General features: G+C 29.5%; 1 protein-coding gene across 1 annotated transcript in view; it reads right to left on the bottom strand.

Annotated features, from left to right (window-relative positions):
• Positions 1-3,187: 3,187 nt before the first annotated feature.
• Positions 3,188-14,979, bottom strand: part of LOC143050680 (uncharacterized) — a 31,893-nt gene continuing 20,101 nt past the window's right edge. The window contains exons 6-12 of the mRNA XM_076223841.1: positions 13,948-14,065; positions 13,228-13,305; positions 12,518-12,630; positions 12,149-12,202; positions 10,417-11,454; positions 9,018-9,302; positions 3,188-6,576 (exon numbers count right to left, since the gene is read on the bottom strand). Of these exons, the coding sequence (XP_076079956.1) occupies positions 6,406-6,576; positions 9,018-9,302; positions 10,417-11,454; positions 12,149-12,202; positions 12,518-12,630; positions 13,228-13,305; positions 13,948-14,065 (1,857 nt within the window). The 3' untranslated portion in view covers positions 3,188-6,405. The remainder of the gene's footprint in view (positions 6,577-9,017; positions 9,303-10,416; positions 11,455-12,148; positions 12,203-12,517; positions 12,631-13,227; positions 13,306-13,947; positions 14,066-14,979) is intronic.

Genomic DNA, 14,979 nt, shown 5'->3' with positions numbered 1-14,979 from the left:
AAAAACTACTATACTCCAACTTCATTATCATAAAATGCAACAGATCTCTGGTTGAAAGTTGTCTGATTGGCAATTATACCACATTTTGTTTTTTTTTATGACACAAAATTCCTACACACACAGGAAAACTTGACAATGTAAAAAAGCAAATGACATTTTTTGTCGTTGTTATTAATCTCAGACACAGTCCCATCTTTACAGCAAGACAAATCTTTGTTTGGCTTGCTTGCTTTGTTTGTATCAATGTTTGCTCAAGCATGGCAATTAAGATAGGCGGGGCTTCAGCTTGTATACATCATACTTAAATTGGTAACATAACGTCCAATAAAATTTAAGTATGATGTATACAAGCTGAAGCCCCGCCTATCTTAATTGCCATGCTTGAGCAAACATTGATACACACAAAGCAAGCAAGCCAAACAAAGAATTGTCTTGCTAGCATTAATGTAAAAGCTGTAATACAGGAATTAAATGTCACTTCACCTCAAACTCACCAGGCCACAAGGACTGGTAAGAGTGAAATTATAGATGTCAATGTGTTATTTAAGAATTGAATGCTTCTTTTTGTAACTTCATTGGGGGTGTAAAAGCGTTGACCAAAGTACATTTTTTATGAAGCATGAAAGCACTTCATTCTAAAAATGTGCACACAGTCAACACTTTTACAACCCTATGAAGTTACAAAAAGAAGCATTCAATACTTATAATTACATTTTTTAGCTAGGATCATGAAAACAATAATTTTTTTCAAGTTTTTATTTAATTTACCCATGCACTTTATTGTGGGACCTTGTGTCATCATGTATGATAAATTTTATTGTGTAATGAAGTTAATTACGGAATAACCAGAGATGTGCAGTTAGCTAATCAGAATAATGTATCATAATGTAACATACATCTAATGTAATTATATGGTAATAATGTTGTCTGCAGATGAATAAAAACAATGACAAAGTTTTAACCAGGTGCTCCGCAGGGCACAGCTTTGTACGACTGCAGAGGGTGAACCCTGAACAGTTGGGGCAAGTATGGACACAACAATCAAGCTTGGTACAGCTCTGAATTTGGATTGTGATCAAATTCTTGACATAATATGAGTTTGTGACACAAAACCAATGTCAAGATCTTACAATTTTAATATGCAATATTGTGCCACTAAAGATTTCTTTTTCAAACTTTTAAAAAATTTGGAATTTGAGAAATTTGGAAAAAAAATTTGAAAACTAAATGTACTATCACCCCCCTTTTTTGCAATAAGTCCAAAACCTGACATTTCCTTAAACATTATTTACAAGTAGTGTAAGGGAGGTATATCCGAACATACCAAACATTGAATGTTAACTGAATTACCTCCCTTACACTGCTTTTAAATTGTCTTAATTGTCCATTGACCAGAAAAACCTAGTTTCCCCCATTTGTAGAGATCCATTCACTAAATCTAAAGTTATTTTCTTGAAAACCTAGTTTTTTTACATTTTTTTGCCCTTAATTTTGCCTTTTTTAGCACTCAATTCAAAAACATTTTGTGCCATAACCCCCGAAAGTCATAACTAACCATCCCTTCATGGTATGGAAACTTGTGGTAAAATTTCAATGAGATTCATAAACTTAAACACAAGTTATTGTTTGAAAACTACAAAAATGCTTATTTTGGGCCCCTTTTTGGACCCTAATTCCTAAACTATTGGGACCATAACCCCCAAAATCAATCCCAACCTTCCTTTAGTGTTATTAAACCTTCCGGTAAAAATTTATAGAGATCCATTCACTAAATCTAAAGTTATTGTCTGGAAACTACAGACGACGAAGACGCAGAAGACGACATGATACCATTATATGACACAAATTTTTTTTTGGCGGTCGGATAATAACCTTATAACTAAGAGTATTTATGTTTCACAACCTTTATTACATGGTTATATTAGAACTTCAGAACATTAAAAAATAGCATTTAGTATGTGAAATATAAAATAGCATACATAAATATTTCTACCATACTATTATCAGTTATATTGATGAATACTGAGTATCTTCAATTTCCCAAGGAAAATGAAATTAATTCAACTTCAGACATGGAGCTTCAAATTTTTGCAGATATTTTTTTAGAATTGGAATAATGCCATGCTGCCTGTACTTTCTCTCAATGAATATGAAAAAAATAAGAAGTATTAGACAGACCAGAAAAAGTTTCTTTTTTATGTAATATCAAAATGACATTTTTAAAACAATGGTATATGATTCAAAAGATAGGCTTATGTTTATTACTTCCTTCATATTGTTTCAAACTTTATCTGATTTTGAATCTGTATAAAGACATTTAATGTTATTCAAACCATTTGGCAAAGAACATAACATTCAATTGCATAGCACATCTTTAATGCATTAACTTTTTTTAAATGTTTTTTTGATAACATGCTTTAAACATTCAGGAATCTGTAACTCTATATTTGATATAAAACAAATTCAGGTTTAGACCTATTTTGTTTGATTTCATGATTTCCATCTCTGTTGAGTATTCATATATGAGAAGATCAAAGTTTGACATGTATTCAGGTTACTTTTCTAATCCCTCCAGTGGTGGAAATAAATTGCTCAAAATAAAAAGTTGCTTTACAGTAAATGTAGCAAGCTTGCAACTCATGCAGATTATACCTGAAATTGCTTTTAGTTATTTCAGAAAATCTGTGACCGAGAGTTTGACTCTCTTGACATTGTTATATAATGAGTATCAAACATATCCTTGTGATAGACTATGTTTTATAAGTATAAAATATGATAAATCATACTAATATATAAAATGGTAATTTTGTAAAGTTATGATGATAAACAATTAAGTTTAACCTGTCTGAGTAGATGCACTGCTTCTTCCATAATTATGAAAGAGGCAGGCTTATACATTAATGGGACAGCATCAAAAACTTTTATCCTAGAAGTACCGTAAACTTTTACAATGTTTTATTATTGTTGATTTTAGGGTGGAATAGGTTTGTTTTAATAGCAAAAATTGAAAATTCACATTTCAAATCTAATATTCCAGAAATGACAATAATTAATTTAGCTTTGTTCAACAGTTTTACTGATAACTGCATTTACAGTAACTAGTTTGGACAAAAGTTGGTACTACAATATGTTTCAGTTGATTTGCTGTCAGATATGAACTACATTAAAGAAGGTTGCTTTGTTTTAAAGAATGAACATTAATGTGAGATTAATTATTGTGACTTCGGGAAAAACTGGTATATGAAGCAGTTATCCAAAATTGAGTTTTTATTATTGCAACACTGACCAAATTGCATAATTCAAGTTATTAAAAGCTGGCAATAATTTCAGGATTTACAGTATGCTATATACCTTAACTAATTATTTTGCAGAAAGTGAACAATGGTAAGCTATTTAAATAAAACCCCTTTAAAAAATAATATATTTTATATTCAATGCATTATAGCTTTGAACAATTTTGACTTTTATCCTATAAAAAAAAAATAACAACAATTGAAATTAAAATATGTCAAACACAAATCTAGTTAAAATAATTACATAAAAATAGACTGAAAAATCAGGTTAACAGAGAGAAACAATTCTGTTGTAAGTTACAACTTGTAACAAAGTTTAATTTATCTGCAATATATTTTCTTACATAAATCTTTTTTTCTTTGAAAAATGCATGAAAAAATACATACAGTTGCACATATGAAATATGACAGTGCTGTTTCTGTGATTATTAATCTATGCTAAAAAAAATACCATTGAAAACATGCATTTTCTTCAAACATGGAATACACAAAAATAGTGGTCTCATTATATTCATTTTCCCTAACAAAAATGTACATAAATAATACACTTACAAATCCTTAAAAAAACTAAGATTCTTATCAAGGTATTTGGCAATTCATTAAAAAAAAATATGATAAAATGAATCTAGTAAGTATTAAAAATAATTTGTTTGATTTTTTTGTCTGTTTAAAGGGAGAGGGACAGGGAGACTAAGGCAAAACAAAACAAGTAATTTGAAAAAAGTATGAATTTATTAGGTATTTTAAGTAGTCAAAAGTTTTGATACAATTCATATTTACACACATCATTTCATTTGTTTATGATTTATTTTAGTTTTTAAAAGAGCATTGCTTTTAGAACACATGTTGGTAGAGGTATTATAAATCTTCATAAAGGAAATAAAATTAAATTGAAACCTCATCAATTGTCAGCTGATGCAAAAAACAAGTAAAGTTTTATGAAAATGCATGAATTTTAAAATATTTGGCAAGCACTAAAGGCAGGGAGCACTAAAAAGTTCTCCCTCAAACTCGTAGTAAGACAATCTTTGAAAATTAGAACAAACTTACAGACAAGGACCTATTTTTACAGCACTGATTATGACAAATAATTCATTAGAAATTCTCAACATAACACAATTGATAACTAAACAAGCTTTAACTTTAATACCACAGATATAAATAGAAAATCACAAACGGACATTTAAAGGATGTACTGTCAAAACATACACTACTGGTAAACATTTATTTACACCTAACAGTACAGGAAAATAACATACTGTGAAGATGACCTTGTTAGTATTAAAGTAGTCAAATTTTGATCTTTTTTCCCTCTTTTGATAATACAACTGTAAATATCACAATATAATTGCATGAAAAATGTTTTATAATTTTCATCATATATACAGAAAACAAAATTTAATTATCATACAAATTTTCTTTACTATGTCTGTTGATTATTTTTAATACTGTTAAATGCATTGTAATATTTTGATGAGTAACCTCCCCTTCCTGACACAAACATTTCAATTATGTGAAAATGTGTTTCAAGAGCATTCCTTTATTCATTGTGCATACTCCTTGAACATGTCCTCCATGTTTTAATTTCCGAGGATGTTGAAAATATTTCTAGCAATAATACATTTATGGACAACATAATTTTATATTCATAAATATTTCAATTTTAAAGGCAATAAAAAATCCCTTATATTTATAAATATTTCAATTTTAAAGGCAATAAAAAATCCCTATTTCAAGAAGCACTCTGTGGTATGTATGTTGTTGTGTAAAAACTCTTTTAACCTGCTACACTAAAACGTTGTAGGATATATCATTTTTCATGTTTGTGTCATTATTATTGTGTGGGAAAACTTTTTCATGGATTTCTTGGGTAAGGTTCAACAATATATAAGTTTTTTATAAACTGAATAATCAGCCATAGTGACTTTTTAAAGATTTCTGCAATATAAAATAACAAAGTGTTATCAAATATCTTGTATGCAATGATAAATAAACAATAAATGGATTGCAAACTATTTAAAAAAATACAGAGAGACATCTAAAAATATGTACAACTGAAATTGTCTCACAAAATATTAATTAGAAAGAAAGTGAGAGAAGAACAGAAAAGAAAAAAAATACAAAGGGATATGCTTCCCATATATACAATTTAAATAATAAAAAAACACAACAATCACTAAAACATGAATATCTTAAAATAACCAACAACTGAAAGAAAGATAATAGTGTTTCTTTTTTTTAACATTAAGCTTTCACATGCCCCCAGAGGAAATTTCATATAATTTGAATTTAGATACTTTTATGTCTAATATGGCAATACATATTCTGAATAATTAACAATCATATACAAGACTAAAGCTTTGGGTTCTTCGTGGAAATATTGTGTCCATAATAAACATGGTAAAATACAACTAAAAACGTAAATATTATACTTTTTAGAAAATCAGAAACTCCTATTTTTTTTTAAATATTATCAAAATCCAAAACAACCCCTTTCCTTTCATTTCTCTGAAATGAAAACCACATTTTATGTAATTGTTTTGATATTTACTTTGTATACTACATTACATAATCCTTCATCAGATGAAAAAATAAAGGAGCATCTTTTTAATTCTGTTGCATGTACAATTAATTCATTTTAAGAATGAGACAAGAGGGAAATATTATAGACAGCTAACAACCAATGATAGGGAACATCTAATGTTCAATGCATCTAATGAGAAAATGAAGAATTCTTCACATTATATGGCAAGATTTAAATGTCCTAAATCCCAGGAAAATGTAGAAAAATATAAATATAACCCCTCTACATAAAATTAGTGTATGAATTTTATCATATTAAAATGATTCACATTTTTTAGTAATTACAAAAATCCAGTTATTTTACCCTGAAATTTGATTTAGCATGATTTTTTTCATTTAAATGTAATTGTAATTTTGAAAATATATATGGCACACAAAAAAGGTATTTGGAAATCTATAAATATACTATTTTCTTCAATGTTACAAAATTCATTTCCTATTTTGTAAAAGAATATCTATGGTATTTCAAAGACAATCTATTTGTAAATCATTTGAAAATTTGAAAATGATTTTTGTTAAGTATGAAAATTCAGTATCTAAGTTTAAGATCCTCTCTATCTAGTCGTGGACGTTTTCTGTACGATTCGGCATAATGTCCTCCGATACCTTGTGAATGTTGACCAACAAAATCTCCCTCAGGACTGGCCTCTGGAGGAGGAAGTAGGTGGCTGTAACTCCTCTTCTGTCCTATTGGAGTTTTCTACAAGAGAATTTAAGAGCAGATGATTATCATCTGTACCCATACATGTATTTCACATAAAAATTATCAAGTTTAATTGAATTACATTATCTCACTTTGTATACATAAATTCCTGTTATTTCATACACAGCTACTTTTGCATCTATAGGTACTATTTCTGTACCAAAAATATGTAGTACTGGAAAATTACTTTTATTATATTCAGTACTATTTTGCTACTTTAAAATTATTGTAATATTTAGGTACTTGTACTTTACAGTACTTAATTTATACTTGAAATTTAAGTAGTACAGATTTTTGGTTACACAGTAAGTTGTTCAGCACTTTGAAAGTTTGTCAATTTCAAATCTTTTAAAGTTATGATTTTTAAACATGGAATTTTGTGATCACTGTTTCTTTACCAAAATTTTAAGTACAAATCAAGGACTGTAAAACACCATTACCTAAATATTACAATAACTTTAAAGTAAAGAAATAGTACTAAATATCAAAAGTAAATTTCTAGTACTACAGATTTTAAGTACAAAAATAGTACCTATTCAAACTTAGCAGTGTATAATTTTTTCTTTTATTATAAAATTTCTTCTCTATGAGTATTTTGAAAAACAAACATTGTACATAACCTTTCGTGTTCATTCTATAATGAATATCAATCTTGCACATGCAAATATTCTGTAATCCTTCAGATAGTTTTTGTGTAAATTTTGGTTTTGAAAGATAAAGAATGACAGGAAAGCGGATTCACATTGATAGTTTTTTAAGAAACCTATAATAAAGCATGGTGATCTCAATCAAATAATTCAGTGTTGCTATTTCTGATTTAAAAATATACCTCACTAATGTCTCATAGTCTTAGCACCAAAAAAATCATGTATGAATTTGAATTCACATAACCTTATATTAATATGAAATGGTCCTATTTCAGTGGCGGATCCAGGGGGGGGGGTTCCGGGGTGCGCACCCCCCCTTTATTTTTGCCGATCAATGCATTTGTATCGGGACATATGTTTTGCACCCCCCCTTTGCCCTGGGTGCCCTGGGTTAGCACCCCCCCTTTCGAAAATTCCTGCATCCGCCCCTGTATTTTCAAAGGTAGAGGATGCCTGATTTATTTTTTGTTATTTTAATGTAATTCTTTTTAAAGAATTCAACATTCCTGAAAAATGGAAAAGATGACATCATGTGTGTTAGTTGTGTGGTCAACTCAGGAATAAACTGTTTCATAGAGGGATTATTGTACATCATTTATCTCAGTGGTTTTATTCAAGCTCTTATGCATACCACAGCTCAGAAAAAGATCTTCACTCAAACAACCCTTGTTTCCACCTGACTATGATGTGTCTGTCATTTTTGTCTGTGGAGATGTCTGTATCAGGATGAAATTTTTTTTAGCATGAGCCAACTGACAACATTTACAGAATAAATTGAAAAATTTGTAAGGGTTCCGCGGAACCCAGTGTCTCGCCTACTTTTGCTGTTAATCACACACTCATCAAAAATGATGAAAAAAATCAATAAAATTATTCCTCTCGATACTATCTTTTGATTGTCAGAAGCTTCTGTACAAGTTTGGTAAAAATCCAGGCTAGTTTAAGAATCTTAAAAATGTTTTAAATACTTTAACTGCAGACTGTATGTAATGTTAACTGGAAGAAAAACTAAGTCCATTTATAAGTAAAATACGGGAAAAATGCAATTTTATTTTTACAAAATTTACTTCTGGATACTATCTTCTGATCATACACAAGCTTCTGGCCAAGTTTCTTACAATTCCAGGATAGTTTAAGAAAGTTATTAAAATTTTAAAAACTTTAACCACAGAGTGAATGTAATGTTTCCTGGCAGAAAAAACTAAGTCCATTTATAAGTAAAATACAGAAAAAATTGAATTTTATTTTTACAAAATTTACTTCTGGATACTATCTCCTGATCATAAACAAGCTTCTGGCCAAGTTTTGTACATTTCCAGGATAGTTTAAGAAAGTTATTAAAATTTCAAAAACTTTAACCACGGAGTGAATGTAATGTTTCCTGGCAGAAAAAACTAAGTCCATTTATAAGTAAAATACGGAAAAAATGGAATTTTATTTTTACAAAATTTACTTCTGGATACTATCTTATGAACATAAACAAGCTTCTGTCCAAGTTTCGTACAATTCAAGGATAGTTTAAGAAAGTTATTAAAATTTCAAAAACTTTAACCACAGAGTGAATATTTGTGGACGCCGCCGACGACGACACCGACGGAATGTAGGATCGCTATGTTTCGCTTTTTCAACTAAAGTCGAAGGCTCGACAAAAAGGTTAACATGGTTAAAGCAACAATATATACCGATAAAAAGATTCTTTCATATCGATTTATGTCTTCTTAACATTTATCAATATGTATTTACATAAGCCTGTGGCATATTTCACACATAATCAATTTCCCTAAAACCTACCAATAAACCATCATCTTTCACACCAATAGGTGTACAATATCCACTTGTAGAGAATCCACCATCAGAATACATGGAGTCATTTGATCTGTAGGACTGGTCATACAATGATGATGGATCAGTGTATGTGTCTGAGAAATCACTGATAGAACTAGCTTGAGACCTGCTTCTTTTGGTACCAGACATTAACAAGTCATCATGGTACGCTGTTCTGGTCAGTAAAGACTGTGGTCCAGTTGGTTGGTTGGTCATGTATTGATCTATCATATCACCATATGTCCTGGATGACTGCAAAAAATAAACATCAAACATAAATTTTGAGTTTGGGTTGATGTTCAGGTATGTTAACCGTACATCTCTTTTCTTCATATCAAAGTAAATTTTAATAAGTATTACACTGTACTTTTCTTGATTCATAAATAGTTTGTTAGAATAAAATATGTCTCAAATGATTATTCTTCAAACAATGGCCTTCTTTTACTTTAAGGGTCCCTATACTTTAGAGTTGAGGATCATTCATGGTTATGATTAGGTTAGGGGATGATTTAGGTTAGGGTTAGGTTTAAGGGTTAGGGCTAGTGTTAGGTTTAGGTATGGGTTAGGGTAAGGTTTGGGGTTAAGAATAGTTTAGTATAGCTCTTTATTGGTTGGGACCCCTAAAGTAAAAGAAGGCCCCAAAAAATAAAGTTGGAGTTTGTGGACATGGCAGATACAAGTGTACATCAATGTTATGTAAACATATTTTTCTCTAAGAAAGGATAAAAGTCATCAATAGACTTTACTTCTGTTGCAAGTAAATTTTCAACTCAAAATTGTTAAATTTTCAACATGCAACCTTGATTAATATGTTGAAATGTAAAACTTGAAAATCCTATGTTGAGAAATATTGTAATTTGTGAGTAATAAGAGGGAATTTGGGAAGCTCATTCTACAACTTGACACTATTAACCTGTTAATCCTATATGAGTTATGGTTCATTGAACAGTTTCCACTGTAAATATAAACACATGATAGCTCATTTTATCATGTATACTGACTTGATAAGATGGTTTCCAATGAACATTAATTACTCTTTTTACTGAATGTACATGCTTTGTTGTAATGTTCCCTGCATATGAATTCTGTATTTTGAATTTGTGAATTTTGATGCCAGTTTGTTTATCAATATTTATCTCTATGTCTAACACACTTCTAATTTAAAGCAAATTTTCACCTTCCATTGAAGAAGTAAAGAACAATATATCCAATTGATTAAAACGCTTACTATTTATATCAACAATCATTAGAAAACTGTCATATTGTATTGCTAACAACATTAAATAGACCCTTTTTTGTTAATATGAAGGAATGCTCCCAAACAATTTAACATAAAAATGTTGTACATTGCAATCCACACACTTACCCTGTTTTGGTATGTAGATGTGGTTTCTGTTTGTGGAGGCTGAGGCAGTATCATATTTGTGAAGGCAGGAGGAGGCATCAACCCATCAGGTTCATCATGACCTTGGTTTGAGTTTCCGTTATATACTTGGGCAATTCTGTTTTGAGACATATTTTCATGATAGAGATGAGATCTACACATTTCAGCCATTAAAGGTTTGACCTTAGTAGTATTGTCTACGTACTGTGATCTAGACATATCTGTCATTAAAGGTTTGACCTTAGTAGTATTGTCTACATACTGTGATCTAGACATATCTGTCATTAAAGGTTTGACATTAGTGGCATTGTCTACATACTGTGATCTAGACATATCTGTCATTAAAGGTTTGACATTAGTGACATTGTCTACATACTGTGATGGATGGGATAAACCTTGGTTTATGTTTGGCAAGGAAGTAGCTTTGTTTATCTGGTCATAAGCTGCAGGATAATGTCTACTTTCATTTTGTGATGTGAAATTTCCATACTGATCTAAATGCATACCAGAAGATTGTCTATTAAACTGCATGTTATTATTAATAGCAGGATTTGCACTATAGACACCTTCCTGTTGTAAAGCTGGTCCCCTGTTATAAGGAATGTTCTCTTTAACAGAACTTTTCATCCGATCTTGAACTGGATACATTTTCTGTTGGTAATTAGACATATCCAAGTCCAATAAACTTTTTGGCTTGGGTTTCTGTTCCGTGACTTTGGCATTTTTAACAAGGGACTGGTCATTCATTAATGGTTGGGGTGGTCCACTCCCTAATAAACCAGATGAAGTCTGTATTGATGAAGCTAACTGTCCTAGGTTTATCAACATATTCATGTTCACATTTTTTAAGTTTAATGCCAAAGACTGAAGTAGGGATGAATTGTGTTCGTTGTTCTGTTGAAGATTGACAGGTGGATTAGAGGTCAAAGGTTGCACTGCTGATATCTGACTAGTCAGATTTTTTAGGACAACACTGGCTTGGACTGTTAAAGGGTCTCCAAGAATAGATGATGGTCCATCCTGTAATTATTCATAAAACATTAGGGATATTCTGTAAAGGTTGGTTTCATACATCATAAAACATTAGGGATATTCTGTAAAGGTTGGTTTCATACATCATAAAACATTAGGGATATTCTGTAAAGGTTGGTTTCATACATCATAAAACATTAGGGATATTCTGTAAAGGTTGGTTTCATACATGAAAATAAGGGAAATGAAAAACTATGTAGAAACTATATTTTCAGAACTCTTTTCAAAAGCTAGTATGCATATTAAGTGGTGGACATGAGAATAAAGTGTCTTTCATCTTTATCAGAAATATGTAATTTGATGAAAAATTTAAAAAGGTAGTAATAACAGTTTTTTATGCAAAAAATATTTTAACTTATACACACATGCCCAGGTGCAGGAGTGAATTATGCATCTAAATTTTTTCAAATGCAAAAAATATCATTGATACCCTTCATTTAACTACATTTTGAGTTTTTTTTTTAAAAGGTAGTTATATTGGAACTCAATAGATATTATTTTTTTTATTGTTTGTTTAATTTTTGTTGGTTTGAAAATTAATTAAAGATTCATTCTAAAACCAGTATTACCTGAAAGCCACCATTCACAAAAAAAAACTCTTTAATTGCTATTATAGTTTCAGTCTCAAAATAAAAATATGGATCAGTAAATATTTTTTTGATATTAATACTGTGTAAAATACCTGTTTTGTATGTTGATTCAAAACCAAACCAAACAAATCTAGTGGACTCAATATCTGTGAACATAAAAAAAGAAAAAATGTTCATGGGCATTAAATCAAGACACACCTTTAATAAGAATATCTAATTGTACATATTTATACAATTGAATACTTTATATCAGAGTTCTCGAAAAAAAAAAAAAAAAGTGGTGGTCCAAAAGGTTTTGACGGCCAAATTTTGCAAAGGACAGACATAGCTTTAGTATTTAGCAAATGAATTTATAGTGAGGACCAGCAGATTTTCTTCAAAGACCACCAGGAAAAGAAAATTTTATAGATATTCTAAATTAAAGTAAATGTGATAGTTAAATTGAAACATAAATACTATACCTTGTTTTGAGATTTTGACTGTAACTGTAATGCCAGCAGGACTATAAGTCCAAGCTGCATGCTAGGGTTGATCAATGGATTTAGTTGAACAGAAGGTGCAGGTCCTAGCAATCCTGTAAAACATAACAAGGAAACAAAAATCCTAAAGAAATAAAAATCTGATGAACAATTGGACTTACTACTACTGGTCAGTATCTAAATCCTTGCAGTGGATTCAATTGGACTACGATAGTAATCTTCAAAATCTTATATAGCATAAACTCAATATGGTCATATGTTAAAAATGGCAGCAATCTGGAATTTAAGATTGACATTTTATATAGGACCATAATAATCTCAATTCATGCATGTTTTCAAATCTAAAAAAAAATGTTACCAAACTTTTAATTTCACACCCCTTTCACTGCTTTTTGTTCTATAATTAATCATTATAAATTAAACATAACCTAGTTATTCTGCAATAAAATATATCATATTTTGATAGTATAACTCTTTGAGATGAGTCTTGACTAATTTTGGACTCAATCAGCAAAGTTGTTTCAGAGTATAAGATTCTTGAAATGCTTCAAGACAAGGAGTGAGGAAAACAACATTATAAAAAAGGTTATCAGTATGGCTCTATGGACTAAAAGAGCTAAAAAGAAGTGACTAAATGACATTCATTAGAATTTCAAGAACCTGACACAGTACACAAGATTTTATAAATTTACCTGGTTTTGCAGAACTGTTCACTTGATTCATGTAAGTCTGTTGTAACTGTGTTAATGCTTGTTTAAAACAACCCATCACTGTAAAGCAAAAACAGAAGTTTTATAATCTTCACAATGTCCAAGATGGCACTGAAATGTTTAAAATGAACTCGCTGGTTTGACTGAATTGATCAAATTATCAAGACCACTTATGCGGTTTTCTTTCATGTCTAAGTTGGGTTTTTTTTAATGGCGTTTGTCTGTTTGTCTTTTTCTTTTTTAGCCATGGAGTTTTTATGTCCCTTTGGTGTCTTTCCCCTATTTTTTATGTCAACAGGTAACACCATATATTAAGTATAATATGATACATTAAGTTTTACTGACTTACTTAAAAACAATTTTAATACACAATGTGTTTATACAAATTTTACTAAACATTCAGTCTGCTTAATTTACAGACAAAAATGAAAAAAAATAAAAGGCAGAATAATTTAGAATTTGTCTGCTTTTTTTATCTTTATATAAATTAATTCAAGTTTCCAGCCATAACAGCTCACATTGTTTTGTTTTTATTTATATATAAATTGCAACTGGTTTATTGTTTTGTATTTTCATCTTGCACATCTTTTATAATCTAATAAACCAAATATGAGTACAGTCAAAACATTCCATTTTATGAACTATTAACAGTTATTTAAAAACACAAGATTTAACATTCCTGACAGTATTTAAGATACATACAATTAGGTTGCTGTTGGCAGAGCTGTCTGACTAAAGGTGTCTTCAACAAATCATCTTTCATAAAAATAGGATCTGGTAATAAGCCTTTCTTTGGTGGTTCTGTTCTATCACAACTACCCTGTAATGTACACAGTAAACATTTAAGGAAATAATAGTCATGATTACTATACATATAATGTACACAGTAAACATTTAAGGAAATAATAGTCATGATTACTATACATATAATGTACACAGTAAACATTTAAGGAAATAATAGTCATGATTACTATACAAAATAATAATAATAATAATTTATTTTATTAAAGTGTCACATACTTGTCTACAGATTTTTTATACAGATTATATAATATACATTGCACAATAATAAAATAAGACAAATACCCAGCCTAGAAAGGCTTATGAGACACTATATATACAAATATATATCTATTTAACAAATACAAATTGAAAAAAAACATAATAAAATGTTAAAAATGTTTAAAATTGTCCGGATATTTCACATCATAAATTTTTTTTTAAAATAAGTAATTAAAAAAAAAAAAAAAACACAAAAAAAAAACATGTCTTTTAAAAATAGAAATGACAAAATTAAGGTATGACGTAAAAAAATAAATGGTATGTGATAAAAAGAATGTATTTTAAAGAGGTTATATAAACAGATTGCAGAAAATAAAATGAAGTTATCTTGTTGTTTTATTAAAAACCTCTCAGTAAAATAGTAAATAAATAGAACATGATTGAAATGAATTAAAAAAGCAATTAAAAAATTAAATGTAACTTTGACTTTTACGGAAATACACAATCATGAATTAAAAACAATAAAATAAATAAATTAAATATATTAACTTTGACTTTTACGGAAATATACAATTAAGAGTGTAGATTGCTTTTCAGTGCACGACGTCTTCTTATCATATTATGCACCAAGATAGATAACTCGTATTGTAATTCAGCATTCTGAATTAAAAATACAAATTGATTAAAATCTGACTTTGTACAAAAAGAATTATCCATGACCATAGCTCTGTG

Source organism: Mytilus galloprovincialis, chromosome 1 (genome assembly GCF_965363235.1).
Source record: "Mytilus galloprovincialis chromosome 1, xbMytGall1.hap1.1, whole genome shotgun sequence".
Lineage (NCBI taxonomy): Eukaryota > Metazoa > Mollusca > Bivalvia > Mytilida > Mytilidae > Mytilus > Mytilus galloprovincialis.
This window is presented reverse-complemented; position numbering and strand designations above follow the sequence as displayed.